The sequence below is a fragment of the Culex quinquefasciatus genome, chromosome 3, assembly GCF_015732765.1.
Source record: "Culex quinquefasciatus strain JHB chromosome 3, VPISU_Cqui_1.0_pri_paternal, whole genome shotgun sequence".
Lineage (NCBI taxonomy): Eukaryota > Metazoa > Arthropoda > Insecta > Diptera > Culicidae > Culex > Culex quinquefasciatus.
This window is the reverse complement of record NC_051863.1, coordinates 2,238,940-2,259,502: the sequence shown is the minus strand read 5'-3', so window position 1 is coordinate 2,259,502 and position 20,563 is coordinate 2,238,940. Positions and strand designations below refer to the sequence as shown.

The window sequence follows — 20,563 nt, the reverse complement described above, 5'->3', positions numbered from 1 at the left end:
TCCCTGACACCAAACTGCGTATTTTCAATATTTCTCGTACTAAGCTTGCCGGGATTCCTTTCTAGATAGAACGAGAGCGCACACGGGCATCGATTTGTTTAAAATTGTAGAATTTTTTAGTTATGCCCTGTTGAAATATTCATATTTTAACAATTTTCTAGCTCTTCGCATTTTTCTTGGATTAAACTTTTCTCATGGATTCAAAACTGCTGTGGAATATATGAAAATTGGAATCTTGTGAAGAATTTTGTGATCGATTTGGTGTCTTAGGCAAAGTTGTAGGTTATTAGTAGGTTTCATGCAAAATGGGAACACAAAAAAAACCTTGAGTATTTTTTCATATTTTTTACACAAAAACATTTTCATGTTGAGATATAGTGCATGACGGACGTTTAACGGCTAACGGACGGCTTATTTATATTTTTGGAAAAAACAGAATCGACAAAAAAGAAGCTGTGAATTTTCTCAACTATTGTACAGAAAATCAAACTTTCGAAAAAGATAACCTAAAACGATTAAAGCTCGAAAATGTTGAACTTTATCAAAGTTTCACACTAGTAGTTTATGCAACAAGTTGCAAAAAGAGGATTTTTTCAGCACGAGTCGTACATTTATCCAACGAGGTTCACCGAGTTGGATAAATACGAAGAGTGCTGAAAATATCAAGTTTTGCAACGAGTTCCATACAACATTTTTTGCAATTCCAAAAAACACACCCTGAGTGAAATTTTATGTCAAATTTTCATGTATTTTGTCAATTAATCGTTTAAATCAAAAAAATGTTGAAAAGTGTTACTTTTCGAAACAAGTGCTGAAAAGTTCAACTTTTCAACACCCATTTGAGTGCTGAAAAGTAGAACTTTTCAGCATTTATTTTGAAAAGTGTTGCTATTCGATTCTATTATTTTTGGTACAGAAAAGTAGGCTATTTCGTCGTTCAAGAATGACAGGAAAAGTAAGTAGTTTCACGACGGAATTGCAAAAAAGTATTTTTTGCAATTCCGTCGTGAAACTACTTACTTTTCCTGTCATTCTTGAACGACGAAATAGCCTACTTTTCTGTACCAAAAATAATAGAATCGAATAGCAACTCTTTTCAAAATAAATGCTGAAAAGTTCTACTTTTCAGCACTGAAATGGGTGCTGAAAAGTTGAACTTTTCAGCACTTGTTTCGAAAAGTAACACTTTCAACATTTTTTGATTTTAACGATTTATTGACAAAATACATGAAATTTCGACCTAATATTTCACTCAATGGGTGTTTTTCGAAATTGCAAAAAATGTTGTATGGAACTCGTTGCAAAACTTGATTTTTTCAGCACTCGTCGTATTTATCCAACTCGGTGAACCTCGTTGGATAAATGTACGACTCGTGCTGAAAAAATCCTCTTTTTGCAACGTGTTGCATAAACTACTATTTCGATTGCAAATTCAATTACCGAAAACCTACAATTTATTCCAAAAAAAAGTTTTGGAAATTGATTAAAATTTTCAAAAAAGAAAACACAAAGTGTTAAAAAGAATAAATATGATTAAAAACCACTAAAACGAGATTTTCTCCAGTTTTCTAAAACAAGTTAGTTTTTGTTTATGTTAATATGTTCAATAACTCAAAAGTGATCAAAAAATGCTAATGAGACATTCATGCAATCATCGGCAACTGAATTGCACTGAAAATGTAATGATATGTGGGTAATTCTCCGCCAACTTACAGAGCAGTTGCCCCGACCCCTCTTCGATTTGCGTGAAACTTTGTCCTAAGGGGTAACTTTTGTCCCTGATCACGAATCCGAGGTCCATTTTTTGATATCTCGTGACGGAGGGGCGGTACGACCCCTTTCATTTTTGAACATGCGAAAAAAGAGGTGTTTTTCAATAATTTGCAGCCTGAAACGGTGATGAGAAAGAAATTTGGTGTCGAAGGGACTTTTATGTAAAATAAGACGCCCGATTTGATGGCGTACTCCGAATTCCGAAAAAACGTATTTTTCATCGAAAAAAAAAACACTCAAAAATTTTAAAAATTCTCCCATTTTACGTTACTCGACTGTAAATTTTTTTTGGAACATGTCATTTTATGGGAAATTTAGTCTACTTTTCGAATCTACATTGACCCCGAAGGGTTATTTTTTCATTTAGAACAAAATTTTTCATTTTAAAATTTCGTGTTTTTTCTAACTTTGCAGGATTATTTTTTAGAGTGTAACAATATTCTACAAAGTTGTTCAAAATCGCGATTTTACGAAAAAAAGTTTTGAAAAAGTTACTTTTTGCGTTTCTCTTTGTTTCGTCGTCCGTGTCTGTCGCGGGTGACCATGAACGGCCATGATCGACGACGACCAACTTTTTCAAAACTTTTTTTCGTAAATTACCCCTTAGGACAAAGTTTCACGCAAATCGAAGAGGGGTCGGGGCAACTTTTCCCGATTTCGTGTGAGTTGGTAGAGAATTATCCATTAAATCTAAACTCACTCTAGATTTTTTGAAAAAAAATCTTAAATGTTATTTTTTCAATATAACTTAACAACCATCTGTAAACAACAAAGTTGTCTCGATAAAATTATCTAGGTTCAATAACGATAAAGGATGCTTTCTTCGGACTGGCTGCGCTTGTGTTCGATTAGATTAGATTAGATAAAGATCGTTATCGTCGGTAAGGTAACAATAATATCGACGATAGCGGACGGATAACTCATTTATAAAAAAAAAAACAAAGTAGTGAAAATGCATGCAAAATTCCAAATCGTTTCATACCCATATTGCAAATTATAAATTTTTTAAAAAATTTCAAAAATGCGGTGTTTTGTGAAAATTTTAGAATTTCATAAAACAAAACTCTAAAACCGTGAAAATGCATGCAAATGTTTTAATCTTATTTTCATAAAATACGGTATTTTGTGAAAATAAAAAAAACTCTAAGGCAGTTAAAAATAGTGCGTCCATCCCGGGAATTTTCCACAACAGGGATTTCCCGAATCCCGGGATTTTTTTGATTTTATGGTGGAGGTGAGATTGAGATTTCCAATAAAGGAAAAAGATGGTCCCTAAAGCATTAACATTTGTATTCCCGAGCAGACAGAAATAACGTGGGAATAACATTTTTTGATATTTGAAAATACTAGGCCAATAACATTTTAAGTTATTTATAACAAGATTTGTTATTCGTCGTTATGATTTTTTTGTTATTGGATTGTTATTGTAATAACAGACTAATAACACTTTTAGGTATTCTTCGAACAAATCTTTGTTATTATTTTTTGTTATTTTAATAACTAATCCGATCATCCCAATAACAGTCGGAGGTATTCTTCCATAACAAAAAAATGTTATTCCAAAGTTGTTTTGGCTTTCAATCAATATCAGACCAATAACAAATTTTGTTATGATAACATAAAATGTTATTGAAGTCTTATGCAAAAATTGATTTTTCAGGAAGAATCCATAACAATTTCTGTTATTTTAACAGTATTTGTTATTGAAATGGCATGAATTTTGTTATTACCGTCTGCCTGGGTTCGGCATTTATCAACATCAATTTGGCATATTAAGGACTATCCACAAACCACGTGGACACTTTTTTTTTGACATCTTATGTTAACAATGTTGAAAATGATCATTTCATATAAGTAGCATTAAACTTTTGAAATTTCCATGTCATTTTCAAAAAGTGCTCTCTACCATAATAAATCACCTGTCGAACTTTTTTGTTTTTTTTTTTTTTTTAGTCTGTGCTGTTCTGGTGATAAGTAATACTTTAGTAATAGACTTATAATTTAATGATACAAACAAGTTTATTCAATTATCATTTCATCGGAATCGATTCTTTTTTTTAATGTTTCCAACCCAGATTAAAAATCATGTCAGCTCATTATGATAAAGCACAAAATTGCTTCATTTTGAAGCTCCACAAGCATGTTGCCCCGTAATGCAACGCAACTATGTTAGCGATTCGGCATACCTCGTTAACCTGCTTTCCGAACCGCTAAACGACACCGGTGGCGCACCGGTTGAAGGTTAAATTCCTAGATAATCAAGACAAATATGCGACCTTTAGAACCGTGCATCTGCTTGGTTGCTCCCTTAGCCGTCAGAAAAAAAGTGTAGTAAAAAAGAAAAACAGGTAAAACTACGCTAGAAAAAAAAACAACAACACTACCCTCAAAGCCAAGCCAGGGCCAGGATGATTAAACCGACGGCCGTTAAACTTTACGACATTTGCGTGCCCGTTTTTCCCGTTTTATTAAAACACTTGCCCCATAACAGGGTACGGTTTAATCTCCCCCGAGCATTACACGGTTACAACACGACCATTGCTTGTAATGTTCTTCCACCGTCAACGACCTTTAAATCACCCCCTCCCTCCTTCTCCGCCCAAACTAACCTCCCCCGAATACTGCAAAGCTCCGGAATTGAGCTGTACATCGTGTCGCAAAATCCCTCTCGTAATTTCGATAATCCTGTTACGGCGCAAAGATATCGAACGCCGGGTTGACACGTGAGCCGTAAAACCATTTCCAGGCCCAAAACCGTCGAGCCTAAAGGGGGGGGGGAAGGACCTCAATCGTGTCAATTAATGTTTCATTGAATTCCTCGTCCCTCCCCCCCCTCCCCCCCTTGGTACCAAACCCATCAACGCAACCCTCAATTGACCTGCTTTCTCTCTTCTCTCTTTCCAGTGCCACCGCTGTTCATCACGATGCAGGGCCTCCGGGACACGTTGACGGCCGGCATCAAGACGCAGGTATCCTGTCTGACGGCCGGAAGCCGACCCGCGCCGAGCATCTCCTGGACCAAGGGCACATCCATCATCCGGGGCTCGTCGCAAACGGTGAGTTGAAATAATTAATCAGAAGCGTGCTGCTTCTGCTCGGTTCATGTGGGGCAAAGGGTAACACTACAACACTTGTAGCACAATGGGGAATTCGGGGAGGAACAGACAAGTTCAATTCGAGGGAGACGCCTGGTTGTTTTGAGCTGATGAAGATTTATGGTGATGGAGGCGCGCTGTTGGTGGTAATAAGCTCAAGGCGCTGGCAGTTATGGATCAGGTTAGAGTTGGGACCTCGTTTTGGCATAAAATTTGATTGATAAACTCCTTACAAATGCAAAGATTTTGTAGAAAGGTTAATTGGAAAACAGTCTAGAATAATAATTAATTATTATTACTGAGGAAAACTTCAATGCGACTTAATCTAATATAAATCAAATTTAACTTAAATTACAATGTCTTGCAGTCTACAGAAACATTTATGCAGAAAAAACATATATGCAATGCGTGTTATTATGTCATTTTCGACCTACTAGCACTTTGGCCTTGAATTTCAGTTCAAAAAAAATGCGAAAAATAAAGTACAGCACAAAAGAATGTTGTTATAAACATCTCCTCAAAATTCCGTGCACTTATTTCAACATAATTTGGTTTTTTAAGTTGATACATCTGGATGAAAATTAACAATAAAAGAATCTTTAGACGGTATTTTTTAACAATTATTTATCGTTTCAAAAAAGAGCTTTTCACCTAAATTACATTGTATGAATGAAGTACACATATTTAATATTGTTATCAATATTAAATAAAATTTTATTTATTGTGTTTTTATAAGAGGCTGAAACATTGTGAGTGCCTTCCGTTTACCCAAAGAAGCCAATTTGCTGATGATTTGTCCATATAATTTTCCTTACAAATTTGGCAGCTATCCATTCATAAATGGTATATGATAATTCAGAAATCTGTATCTTTTGAATGATTTTTTTACACCGAAAAATTTAATAAAGTGAAAATTTTATTTTGTGATTACTAAGATAACTTTTTGTCACTTGAAATTGATTTTCAAAAATCAGTTTTTTTTTTTCATATAATTTAGAGAACATTATAAGCCAATTTTTCAAAAAAAAATCCAGAATATGTCAAAAATCTTTGACTCTCAAATTGTCAAATAAAACAAAATCTTGGGAAAAGTAAAAAAAAAATTACGAACTTTTTTTAATCAAAGTTTTTCAGTTTTTGTAACATTTCTGAAAAAAAATCGAAGAGCTGATAAAATTATCAACTTTTGAACTTTGTTGATACTGCCTCTGGTTGCTGAGACAAGGCCACGCAAAGATTGTAAAAGTGTCACTCAATTTGACCTCCATTACTGAAATCTCTCTTGTGGGTCTCGTGGCGCAGGGGTAGCGGCTTCGGCTGCCGATCCCGATGATGCTATGAGACGCGGGTTCGATTCCCGCCTTATCCACTGAGCTTCTATCGGATGGTGAAGTAAAACGTCGGTCCCGGTTTCTCCTGTCTCGTCAGAGGCGCTGGAGCAGAAATCCCACGTTAGAGGAAGGCCATGCCCCGGGGGGCGTAGTGCCAATAGTTTCGTTTTACTGAAATCTCAGAAATTGGTGGTCTGATTTCCAAAATTAAAAAATCAAAATTTTGTGAGATTTTCTGCTCTATCCAATCAAAATTATTACGAAATTTTATTATCAAGAATATTTTTTATCAGTTCTTTTGAAATTTTCTTGTGTTGAGCTATATTTTAAAATATTGTTTATTTTTATTAAAAAGAGTAGGAAATTTTATGCAATTTTTTTTTATAATTGACAGTTCGATCAACAATTCAATTCGCAATTTATTTTGGAAATATTCTCAGCATTTCGTAAATATTTTTTGGAGATGCTTGGAGGTGCTTTTCCTTCATAAATTATTTTTAAATTACAAAAAAAAAACATTTTCGCCTTTAGATATAATTAGATATATGTGCACTATAATTTAAAAAAATATGTGGTAATTTTCAATTTCAAATTTAATTTCTTCAAATCTTTTGATTTGATTTTTGAAATTTCGTTTGACAATATATTCACAATTTTTTTTACAAAGATGTGTTACGTCGGTATCAAATTTTGCACCTTAGAGGAAATATACCGGACCATTTTCATTAACCGAACAGAACTTTGATCATGATTAACAGTTCTCATAATTTGTTTTTGACAACTCTACCTTGTTGATGTACCCGAAAAAAAAAACGAAGTTGACTTTATAGTTGTCGGCCACCATTGCTAGTACCAACCACTAGTGTCTTCCTTTTATCTACAAGGACTTCGCCGCCCTGGGCTCCTAAGTGTATGAAAGTATGGCACGGAGCGACGGCGCCGAATACCCGTATTTACACAATGAATTTTAGAGCGCCCGCCGCGGGATTCGAACCGGCGACCCGGAACCCGGAAATTTTGCTTGAATAACAGAAAACTGCAAAAGTTATGAGAATATTTCAAAGGCTTAGTGTGACAAATTGTGTATATTTCCCCTTTTAAAATCTAACTCAAACAATGCATTTTAAGTCCTCTTAAAGATATCAAGAAATTCAAAAAAATCAAGACAAAATTATTATGGGGATTCAACTTTCATCGATAAAAAGTACGTGAAAAAATTTAGATTTTTACCGTGTACCTATTTTTTTAAGTCCTAATCATAACTTACAACTTTGCCGAAGACTTGAAATCGATAAGAAAATCCCTTCTCAAGATTTTCGAATATTAGCATGACCATTTTGTTTGGCCTGCCCGCAAAATTTCATGGAGCCTTGTATGGAAAAACTAATTGGGCAAAGTGATATTTTTGACATAAGGAAAGGATGGACCAGTTTTGATTCACATCAAAAAATATAAAAATCTCGGAAAAAATGCTGGAATTAATCCTAAGTAAATATGTTACACCACTATTATTTTCAAACCTAATTTAAAAAAAAAATAGAAAGTTGATACATTTTTTACTCAAATATCATGTTTCCACTGCTTTACAAAATGCTAAAAATATCAATATTTCAGCGCAGTAAAATAAACTGTGACCATCAGCGGCAAATCAACATATCAAACACACTAAGCAATAAATTCTTTCCAAGAATTCTAATAAAACTTTGCTAATTCCTTGTACAACTCTATCTCATACTAAAACAATCAAATCCAGAATAAATATAGAGTCTATCACTGCCACGTGCCAACTCCTACTCATTCATTATCCAGCAAATTATAATCCAATAAGTTAGAGCTGGCAAACGTCAGGCGCTAATTAATTGAGCAAATATTCTTACTCAACAGAATTCAGCAGCATTCCCACACACACGCAGTGCCATACACACACGTACCAAAAATATAATTGCCTCATTTTAGGGCCAACACTCTAATCAGTCTTCTTTCTCTTTCTTCCCTTTCCCTTTCCCCTCCCAATCAGACATCCAACGATGGGAACGTGACCGTGTCGGAGCTGGTGTTCGTGCCCGGACCGGAAGATAATGAAAAATCAATTACATGCTCAATTAGCTATAATGAATTCGGCGGACCAACGATCGTCCTCAAGGATTCCCGCGTGTTGGACGTTAAGCGTACGTACCTACTACATACATGTGACCTCGTTTTACCCTCCACACTAACCCCAACTTTATCCTGTCGTTACAGATGTACCGGTTATTTCGCTTTCGCTCGGAGCGCCGCTCAACTCGCAGAACCTGATGGAGGGTTCGGACGTGTACCTGGAGTGTGACATCAAAGCGAACCCACCGGCGAAGAAGATCGAATGGTTCCATAATGTAAGTTCATGCTGCGAACGGAGGGAGGGAGGGTGGATTTTCCTGCGGGGTATAGGAAGTAGAGTGGAACGCACGTGAGCTGAAGAAACGTTTAGTCCGTGGTGTTGGTTGGCTTTTACGAATTTTGGCCTAAAAGCTTGTATAGGAATTAACCCTCTACAACCCAACCCCGCCTTTAGACGGGCTTCGATTTAAAAGATCACAAAAAATCACTAAAAGCCAATTTTTGATATTTCAAGTTCATTGAAAAGAAGAACTCTTAAAATTTTAGAAAATTTATGGGTTAGAAGTTTTACTTGTTTTATGCGACTTTGCCAATGTTTTTAAAAATGAAAAAAAAATTAGGACTTTGACTGCGTTTTTATAAACATTTTCTATATTAAAAAATAAAACGAAGTATGCAGTATTTTTTTCTAGTGTCCCAGACTATCCCTCTCCGCATTTTTTTACAATTTATGTGGTATTGGTGCCATTTTATAGCTGGAAATGCGAATAACAAGCAAAAAAGTGACTGTAAAAACATGAAAAAATTAGATAGGCAAAATGATAGGAGGTGGTAAAATAGGCCAAATACTACCTAAAACAAAAAAAAACTAAACAAGATAAATGCAAATTAAAATACTTAAAATGAAACAAGAAAAACATAAAATAAGAGAAGTAAAATTTTTCGTAAAACAAAAGTTGCTCAAAATGACCTCCTGAATACGGGAAAAATGAAATTTTCGAAAAAAAATGGCCAGTAGAGGGTTAAGTAACTGTTATTCTAATAGTTGATTGTGGGTTCCCGGATAAAAAATTACCATTTGATTACCATATTGGATCATACAATGACAGTTTGAGAAATGGTAACTATTTGTGAAATCGTTTTTTCAATTTCCCAAAATTAAAATTTAACTATATTAAACTATTTGTGAACTGTTTGATTTAAGGTTACTTTTTGCCAAATAGTACTTAAACCATTTATTTACCATACAACAAACAGTTTTTTGACGAAAATAGTACTGAGTTTTTTAAGGTTACCATTGCTAACCACCCTTATGCCAGATGGTTAAACCATTTGTGAGATAGTAAAAATTCATGCCAACCATATAAATACCATTTTTAAAATAGTAGTCAAACATTTTTGGAAATGGTAGTAACAATATAGTTTAAAGTTCAATTACCATATGAAAAAAAGTTTTTATATGGTACTTTTTTATGCGGGTTGAGCCCTTTCAAACAAATAAAAATGTAAAAATTCAAAACATTTTCAAACAAGCCCAAACATGCTAAATATGTATGATTATCAATGCAGAAAAATGCATTTTAGATTGTTTTCCGTTGATTTGACTTCTATTTTCATGGAAATTTTTAAGTTTTTTGGAAAAATATTTTTTTTTCCCCCTGATTTTTCAGACCAATTTTCAAGGGGGCGGGGGGGGTGACATAAGCTTTGAAAAATATTTGCAACGGCCTTATAAAAGGGCGTAATATTGAATATTTAGCCTTTTTTAAATGTAAGTCTTGCTTCCAAACTCTTCAAATTAAAGTCTGTTTGGATTAGACTGAAAAAACTTAAGTTTTCTCGTTTCCTTTTCATTTTTTTCGCTCTATTTCAGCAACTAAAGATCCAATCTTCAATGTCTCTTGGAATATTTGTTAGGAAATTTTCTCAACTTTTCGAAAAAAAAATATTCAAAAATCGAGAAACTGGCATTTTTAGTCAAAATGCCATTTTAAGTGGCTTTATCTTCAAAACGGAGCACTTTTTCAAAAAATCTGTAAGGTACTTTTCGAATGCAAATTTGATTTAAATTCAAATTGTAGTATTTTTTGAGTCCGAGGTAAATTTCAATTATTCCAAAAACACAACTTTCATAAAAATAAATCATATATCGCCAGAAACATTTTTGTCCATTTTATACGGTTTAAATGTCATGGTTTGTTGTCCCCTAAAACATGCAAAAAAGTTTCAAAAATTAAAAAAATGGATTTTCAGAAATATTTTTTTCATAAATAAAACTCTATTTCAAAATCGGCATTTTTTTCGAATACCAATTTGTTATGAATAGTCAAAATCGGGAATTCTTGAATCGCGGGAATTTTTATATTTTGTCCCGGGAATTTCAGGATTTGAAAAGGTCTGGAAATTCAGATTGCGGATTTATATAAAGATGAAAAGAAAGTAATCGATAGTAATTTTGAAGCATTAAAAATTGTATTTGGTATATTTGGCTAATTGTGGTAAATTGTTATAATTTAAGTGTACAGGTCCTCCCAACCGGTTTTAATATTTTCTATTTATATGATACATTTAAAAAAAGACTGGGTAATATATTTACGGATATTAATAATCTTAATTTTGAAATAAAATATCATGTTAAATTATTTTTCATCTGGCACCAGGGAATTAACACAGCTGTTCAAGCCAATTTTTTGCATAGTGCTTTGTTTTTTTTTTCTATTGATATCGGTGAAAACAGAACATTACAACAAAATCAGCATTTCAATTTCCAACTTTATTGTTCTAAAATCTCCTGTACCTATTCAGACTGTAGTCCTGATTTCCCCAGTTGGTGTTAGTGACTTAAAATATGTTTATTATATAACATGAAATTATGAATATGCTTAGAATAGACTATAATAAGAAAAAAAATAAAGAATAGACTATAATAAGCTAGTCATGTCATCTAAAAACAAATAAAATAAAGCAAATAACATGCCTATTTAATATGACTTATTCAATTGAAACACAGTTGACTAAAAATTTATTTTAAATCTAAGGTACAACAAACAAAAAAAAACATGTTTAATTTCTTTTTAAGCTTGAAGTGTATTTTCACACCAATCAATGGTATTGAGTATTTCTATGATTTTAAGCTAGAAAAACATAACAAATAAAATGAAAAACATAGATTTTTTCTGTTTCAAAAATTCCCCAGATCCCGAGAATTCCAGGGATTTAAAAAATATTAAAAATAGGACTTATTAGGTCCTTTTCGGTGCTGGGACCTGGTTAGGACCGAATCGGCTTTTGTAATTGCATTTTGCTTAAAGCTAAGAGTAATTACAGAGGATCTTGTGCACCCACAACAAGAGGAAACGGGAAATTGATAATTTTTGGACCTCTCGATTCCCGGGAAATTCGGTCGAGACTCCCGGGAAATTTAAACTTATAAATATCGAAGCAAAATTATATAAACTAATCAGAAAAAAAACATTTGAAAAATTCAAAATTGTTAAGAACATTGAATGTCCAATGTTCGATGTTCAAGTTCGAATAAACCAATGTTTCTCTAATCTTTTCATTCAGAAAGTGTAAATTTTAGCTTGTCAAAAATTTCAATAACTGTAATTTAGAGAAGCCAAAAAAAGGTGGACTCCAAAATTTACCTTAAAAATTATTTAGCAGTTACACCCCAGATATGAAATTAAATGTTTTATTTTCAAATATTTTTTTTGCAATACCGTCGTGAAACTACTTACTTTTCCTGTCATTCTTGAACGACGAAATAGCCTACTTTTCTGTACCAAAAATAACAGAATCGAATAGCAACACTTTTCAAAATAAATGCTGAAAAGTTCTACTTTTCAGCACTCAAATGGGTGCTGAAAAGTTGAACTTTTCAGCACTTGTTTTGAAAAGTAACATTTTTTTGATTTAAACGATTTATTGACAAAATATATGAAAATTTGACATAAAATTTCACTCAGTGTGTGTTTTTTGGAATTGCAAAAAATGTTGTATGGAACTCGTTGCAAAACTTGATTTTTTCAGCACTCTTCGTATTTATCCAACTCGGTGAACCTCGTTGGATAAATGTACGACTCGTGCTGAAAAAATCCTCTTTTTGCAACTTGTTGCATAAACTACTATTTTCTAATTATTTGTAAAAGGGAAAAGCTTTTTCAAGTTAAGATTAATTTCCATATCTTTCCTTGAGCATAGCAATCCAATCTAGTTTTTTTTTTTGTGAACATTTGGGTTTTCCTGATAACTAGAAATATTTCTTCAATGAATATTTAATGTTGAACTTAAAAATTACAAAAAAAAAACCATTTAATTTGTTGTTTTGAGTCATTGTTTATCATATTGCAAAATTCCCGATAATGGGAAATTATATATAAGCTATATTAGTTATTTTTTACAAAAATCTTATAACATGTTTGTGAACCTTTTGAAAAATCACTCAGTGCGAATTAAGATTCGTAAATATTTCAAACTACAATTTTGAGTCTTAAAAAACTCAAGAAACGATTTTGTTTTTGCAGATTCAGAAAAAAAATCAAAAGTTTAATATTGTTCCTCAAAACAATGAGGCTGCTTAAATTAACGTTTCATACAATTAGTATGAATTATCAGTAACTGAACTCATTTAAAAGAAACAAATTTATTACTTTTCATTTTAAATTTTGGATACTGTTGGCGTAGTAAAAAAACCCCAAGTTCATCTCTCGATTCCCAGGAAATTGAAAATCTCGAGAATCGTCACCCTCTACACAAATTTGCCTAAGACAACAAACCGATCAGCAAATTTCGTCAAGAGATACAAAGTCATGAATATTTATCTACCATTTTTGTATGGAGAACCCGAACAGACGATAATAACTAAATTCACGCCATTTCAATAACAAATACTGTTAAAATAACAGAAAGTGTTATGGATTCTTCTTGAAAAATCATTTTTTGAATAAGAGTTGAATAACATATTATGTTATCATAACAAAATGTGTTATTGGTCTGATATTGATTGGAAGCCAAAACAACTTCGGAATACCTTTTTTGGTAATGAAAGAATACCTCCAACTGTTATTGGGATGATCGGATTAGTTGTTAAAATAACAAAAAATAATAACATAGATTTGTTTGAATAAAAACTAAAAATATTATTAGGCTGTTATTACAATAACAATCCAATAACAAAAAATTCATAACGACGAATAACAAATCTTGTTATGGATAACATAAAATGTTATTGGCCAAGTATTTTCAAAGATCAAAAAATGTTATTTCCAAGTTATTTCCATCTGATCGGGAACTGTCAAAATTGCATGGAGCCTTCAATGGGTGAACCAATTACAAAAAAAATGCTTCTTTGGGTATAGGAAAGGCACTTGAAAAGTTTGAGCCATATGAAACAATATTAAACTTTAAAATGCCTGAAATATGACGATTTCGCAGAGAATTAGGAAATGAGGAAAAAAAGAAAGACAAAAAAAAATGCTCCCAAAAAAAAAAATACAGCGTAGACAAAATTGGTCAAGCCTAATTCACACAAGCTGGCATGTGTCCAATACTTGTTCCACATACATCATATTGACAAAACTTGTTTCATTTTTAGTTCTAGCATTCAATTTTATAATAAAAAACTTACCTCTTTCGACAAAAAAAAAATACCACCAAGTTAACCAAAACAAAATTATTTCTGGTAAAATACAAGATTCGATTCAAAAGAATGTGCGTGTTCCAAGCATAAATCCAATTGTACACGATCCTGCAGATTTTATGCTGGATACAGACTGCTTGTAAACTTATCAACTCTAACTAAAAAATGCAAACGAGATGAAAAAAAAAAATCTCATCAGCAAAGCGAACCAAATAATCACAATTTATCTTGATCAGTCATATTTGCTGCAAGCACAAGAGTAACTTTTGCACTCCTCCTTCTTTTCCCCAAGACTTGTGTGTGTGCATGTTGTAGATCGTTCCAAATTTCCCAAAGGAACGAGGTAGCAGAAAAAAAGTATTCGGCAAACGGAACAAGTTGAATTATGTTTATTTTGTGCTCTGACCCAAACGAATAACTTTTCATTTTGGGGGAGGGTGGAACACAACAGCAGCATACCTGCTTTTTTCATCGCATATTTGGAATGGGCTCCACCTGAAGGTTTCCGCAGCTCTCTCTCTCTTTCTCTCTCTCGCCCCCACCCACCACCACCAAGACGGCACATTATAATTCAAATTTAATTCCAGAACAAACTGCTTCAATCAGCGCGCGGCATAATCATCTCCAATCAGACGCTGGTCCTGCAGAGCATCACGAAGGCGACCCACGGCGAGTACATGTGCAAGGCGGCCAACACACTCGGGACCGTCACCAGCAATCAACTGTATTTGGATATCAAATGTAATTATTCCCCACCTGCCCTGCCCTGTCTACCTGTTCAATACACTCCAGCTCCACCCCCGCCAACCGGCAACTTCCGGCAAAAGGACGCAATCACAATAATCAATCATGCATATACACATGTTGGTCACAAGGCCACACAAACACACACACACACGCACACACACGCACACAAACTCGTTATTGTTGGCCCGGGAGGTGTTTTCGTCACTACACGGAATTCCCACGTGGCGCACCGTATCCCGAAACCGGCAACCAGAGGAGTCACACCTACCGGACACGGAGCCCGCGAGGGGTAAAATCGAAGCGTCGTGATGATGACGATGATGATGAGAACAGGTGGCCCGACAGACGTCAGTCAGATCGGGAACTCGACGCTAACGTGCGTCATAATTTCACGATGAAAAGCACGAGAAGGGGGTCACGTGTCGGCTTTAATGCTGGAAGCCGATGGAAGGTCGAGTTTTTTGTGATGAGTCAACATTTGGCAGAATTTGATAACATACCTGTGAGTACCGGCGGCACCTTCCAAGAATCCAAACCCGTATCTAAATTACGGAGAAGGACACACGAAAATGATTGGATTCACTGGTTACAGAACCGCAAACTTGTTCGAAAGTTTACGGGAGCTCGGTGGTTTGGATTTTGAGTTCGAATTTAGGTTACGGTTACAGAGGTTTTGTTGAATTAAAAAGTAGTTTTCCCTGGGTAAAACAGTGTCCGGGAAAATCAGTAGGTTACCGCAAATCGATTTTATGCTAGGTATATATTTATTTGGATCAAACTTTTTATAACGATTTTTTGTATCCAAATGAATCATTTAACTTCCCTGGCTCCTCTATAAAAATATCCGTTCAATTTTAAAAATAAATGCTTTGAATATTTGCTATATTTTTTTTTCAAAAATCCGTGGTTTGAGAAGATATGATCAGAAGTTTTTCAGAAAAAATGGGTTCATTGTATGTTCCCAAAATTATGCCATTTTTTGTTACTCAACGGAAAGATTGTTTGGCAAATTTAATGTTATGGAAATTTAATGTACTTTTCGAATCCAAAATAACCCAGAGTGGCCATTTTATCATTGAGAACAATTTTTCGGATCCAAATGTATTTGTCCGTAAAATCAAGTATTTTTTTTTTCAAAAAAATTTCAAAATTTAAAAATTTAAGTGCAATAAACGGAATCAATTTTAAATACATTCCCTTGCATTGAAATCATTATAGAATGTTAGGATTTAGCAAAAAATCTTTTGAATTTTGGTTGATTTTCGATGTACAGTACCGCATAAAGTTTTTTTTTCGCTATAATTTTTTCGCCAAGTCGGCAACTGCAACTTTTTATTGCAAAACAACTGCACTAGTTTAAAATGTTATTTACATCACTGTTTTCTTACAAAAATTCAGACTTTGGATTTTTATAACAAAAAATAGTAAATAATAATTATTTAAAGGGGTCGAAGAGGGGTTGATTCCCGATTTCGTGTGAGTTGGCGGAGAATTGCTCATAGAGAATTTTCTTAGCTATTAAATTTTTGTTTTTTTTTTTTCAATGATGGACGAAACAATATTTTTAAAACAATAAAATACATTCTTTTCGAAAAGTTTTCCTTAAATTGCTTATGACTTTATAACGATAACATTTAAAAAAATAATTAGCCCTTTACAGCAGTTTTTTGTCTTTCTAATCTGTATTTTCCCGCAATCTACGACAAATTTTATTTTTTCTTGTTTCATGTTTTTTTTTTTGCGTTTAGTTTAGTTTTTGTTGCTGATTCCTAAAAACTTGGTATATTCTACAGCCAAAAGCCTTTTGCTAATTTGCTCTTTTTTACACATTTTTCAGTAACTTTTTCGATTTTTTGAACTGTGTTTCATATTTTTGTTACATAATTTAACCATACACAGTGATTTTAAACGCAAAATTAAGAGGAAAATTGTTTTTTTTTTAGTTGAAGTTTGGAACTTTGGTTGACAATTAGGATGGTTGTTTAACATAGTGTTTTAGAAAATCTTACTTTCCAGGAATATTTCCGGATTTTTTTTTCTTTTCTAGAAATTAGGAAAAAAATCTTATGATTCTGTAAAAAATCCTAAATATGACTAAAATATTATATTTTGTTTCAAAAGTTTAGAATTTTGTTAAGATGTTCCTTTGCACTTTTCTCTGAATATAATGCATTAAGAATTTCAGAATTTAGATTGAAAAAAACCCCTGAGATTGCATTATTTGTTGTAATACATCTCACATAAAATTTGGCTTGTGCTTTTTAACATTAGTTTAACTTCAAAATTGCCACTAATTTTTTAAGCAATCTACGCCTTTGAGAACTTATTTTGACAATTTAACATTTCCGTTTTAGAAAAATTAATTTCGGACTTGACAATCAAAAACTACTCTCATGTTTTTGATTGTCAAGTCCGAAATTATTTTTTCTAAAACGGAAATGTTAAATTGTCAAAATAAGTCCTCAAAGGCGTAGATTGCTTGAAAAATAAGTGTCTTGCAACTCTCTCTAACAACTCTCTAGATAAAAATAAATTCTTGAAAGTTAGAATTTTTAGAACATCCTAAACGTGACCTACTATAGTGTAACATAAAAATCGATTTTGCAGCACAGAAAATTTTCAGATACTTTTGGGGGAACGATTGGTTTAATCCTCACATCGCGCAAAAATCATATTCGGATGCTCTGAAAGGAGCTCTACAACTTTTCCGAATAGAGTAGCACCTTCCAGTTTCAGTACAGCGTTAATAGTGAAATTTAAAAAAATAAAAATCCAAAAAACTTTGTTTTTTCATATAACCATATCATCATATTACTCACTAGTGATCCACCCTCTTCTTATATACAACAACTCTTTTGAAGTTACCAAAGTTCCGAAAATTATCCATTTTTCAGAAATCAATTTTATACTTCGTTTTGCGATGAGTTACTAAGTTTGCCTAGAAATGTTGAGAAAGTAGTTCAAAACACAGTGAGCGCAAAACATTTTTTGAGCATCGGCAAAGTTGCATAAAACAAACCAAATTTTTCAAAGCCGACATTTAAAAAAAAAGCTTTTTGTAAATAAACAATTGTCTGAAAATTGATTTATAATGATTTTTCGGATCAAAGCCCGTCTAGAGTTTGGGTTAAGTTATTTTTGATTGCAAATTCAATTTTACACCCGAAAACGTTATGAGAAACTTAATTTTAATTCATAGAAAGTACAATTTTGCAACTTGTTCCTTTTCAATAACCGCTTGATAACAGTAGGTTCTTCAAATGAAATTAAACAAAACAAAAACAACAAACAAAAAATATTGTTCGCGACAAACAACTTTTTGGGGTACTGAACAATGAAATACAAAATAAATCGAGATATTTTCGAACGAGCACGAATATAGAGAAAATGCATTTCAATTTATTTTTTTATTGGACTTCTATTTCCATTAAAATTTGTAAGTATATAGCAGCGATGGGAAAAAGGGCAAAATTGCCTTTGATTTTTTGAGCCGATTTTAAATTCAAATGCTTTCCAAAGAAACTTGTACGCAAAATTTCCCTGAAAAAAAAATGTTGGAAAACAAATTTTACTACTCAGCTGCAACTCACCGAAACTGAAATACTGCAGGAGGAAAGAGATTGAAATCATGTTGGAATAATTCAAATACAGCCTCAACGTCACGAAAATTATTTCATTCTGTAGAATTATGGTTGAAAAACTCCCGTCAAAATTTGATGTTTACTTAGCCAAGGTTTCGATCCAATCAGTGACTTTAAAGTGATTGAATTACAACAAAAATTAAATTGCTCTGCTGTTTGTTGTGTGCGTTCAGTTACGCGCCTATCGACCTATCCATATCACCCTGGGGCAGGTCGGAAAAAGCAAACACGCAAAGCCCACCCAAAGCAAAGCCCTTCCAAAACTGGAGCATTTTTTTGGCCTCCCTCTCGTCAAGCTTATTTTCGTCCTTTGTCAAACAATACCGAACGTGCGATACACATCTCGCTCTGGAATTCATCATTCTGTCATATCCACACACGCAAAAAAAAATACAGAATTGGACCTGTTATTTCGAAATCAAAAAAGCACTCACTAAACCCGATCCCATCAACCATCATCATCGTCGTCATCCATTTCCATCCAATTTGTTCAGAATACATTTCCCCAGCGCACACACACATCGCATCGCATCACATTCATTTGTTCGTCCGTTTGTCCAGGAGGTTGGCGGTGGGTTCAGTGGGATATGCATACACGATGATTTCATCCCACCCATTACTGAGTAATGGCATCCTCCAAGCGTACATTTAATATCCTCTGCGCGAGGCCCACTCAATCCGTTCGTTTTCGTTCTCTTCACTCTTTTGCAGATCCACCGGTTTGCAAATCAGAAGCACAAATAATACGAGCTGCTGTGAAGCAAACAGTTAACATCACTTGCGATATCGACGCTAATCCGATGGTAATTTATTTATTCACATTAAATGTTCGTAAATTGCTCAACCATTAATACTAAACCGCTTTCGTTCCGGTCTTCCCCCACAGCCCAACTTGCTGTTCCGGTGGCAATTTAATAACTCATTGGAAAGCATGCTCGAGCTTCCGCCGTACTCGAACATCGAGGCCGAATCGCACCACCAGCTGGCACTGGCCGAGACCGAGCACGGTTCCCACGGGGACTCCTCCTCGTCTTCCCACCCTCATCACCATCATCACTCATCGCAGTCCTCCTCGTCCGGATCCACGGGCAGCAATCATAATCTGCTGGTGGGGCCCAACCTGGAGGAAATGGTCCGCAGGAAGCTCGAACGGCAACAGCAGCCACCGAAACCGGTCCCCGTGGACGGCCAGCTGTACATGTACCGGATCGAGTCGTTCACCAGCTTCGGGACCGTCACCTGCACCGCCACCAACACGTACGGCCAGAGTGGCCACTGCCTGTATCACATCCTGGTGGCAGGTGAGTTCACCATACAGCGTTCAATGGGATTATTTGTATGTCCTTTAGCCTCCGGGGCGGGGCGAGCGATTGAGCTCAACTCAACTCAACTCAACATTTGCGAGATTGTGGTTTGTGCTGCTGCTGCTGGGTATGGACTATAATAGTATCAATTTCTGGGCCAAAGGGTAATCTTCATCAGTGGCTTAAATTGCAACATTTCCTGGATGCTTCGTGGAAATGTAGTTTCCGACTAACTGGATTAAAATAACAATTTTCGCATCGAAACATTGCGCTGCCATGATCCATGATTCTTCACTGTTGCGATTTCTATTTTCGTAGCGTTTCGCTTTGAATAATAATGTTTCATTTCTGATGCCGTTTAAGGTAGAAATGTAGAAAATCACAAAATTTTATATTACAGAAAATTTATGAAATCCACTTAAAAGATGATTTTCAATCACTCCTGAAAGATTTATGAAAATATTTCATGATTAAACTGAGTAAGAGACGATTTAAGCTCTATTTTTTTCTAGGCGCAAAGCAAACTGTCAAACTTTGTAAGAGTTTTTTTAAGAACACTGATTTGATTTACGAGTGCCACGATGTCTCGAAATGAGATGGACCAAATTGAAATTTGTGGTGAAGGCTCTGAACATATATCTCGTGTGCATGACGAAGCTCAATCTTAAAATTCAGCATAAAAAGAAAACAAAAAAAATATTTCCATCACTTTTTTAAATAACCTGTTAACTTAAAAAAGCTATATCCTGGGAATGGTTCAACCAAATGCCTTCAATTTTTTTAATTGTTAAAAATGTTTTTTTTTAATTCCCTGAAAACGCATTAAAAAAAGTTTAAGTATATTTTTGATATTGCTCTAACTTTGTGGTGGCCCTTCCTATGACCAAAGAAGCCATTTTGTGTCATTGGTTCCCCCATAAAAGTCTCCATGCAA

The 20,563-nt window shown here is 34.2% G+C and overlaps 1 protein-coding gene across 2 annotated transcripts in view; it reads left to right on the top strand.

Annotated features, from left to right (window-relative positions):
* The window catches only part of LOC6048806 (nephrin), a 249,070-nt gene that overhangs the window by 210,683 nt on the left and 17,824 nt on the right, over positions 1 to 20,563 (top strand). For both annotated transcript variants that reach the window (XM_038260505.1, XM_038260504.1), the window contains exons 8-13: positions 4,678 to 4,829; positions 8,217 to 8,367; positions 8,441 to 8,571; positions 14,525 to 14,678; positions 19,037 to 19,128; positions 19,212 to 19,626. In XM_038260505.1, coding sequence (XP_038116433.1) covers positions 4,678 to 4,829; positions 8,217 to 8,367; positions 8,441 to 8,571; positions 14,525 to 14,678; positions 19,037 to 19,128; positions 19,212 to 19,626 — 1,095 coding nt within the window. The remainder of the gene's footprint in view (positions 1 to 4,677; positions 4,830 to 8,216; positions 8,368 to 8,440; positions 8,572 to 14,524; positions 14,679 to 19,036; positions 19,129 to 19,211; positions 19,627 to 20,563) is intronic.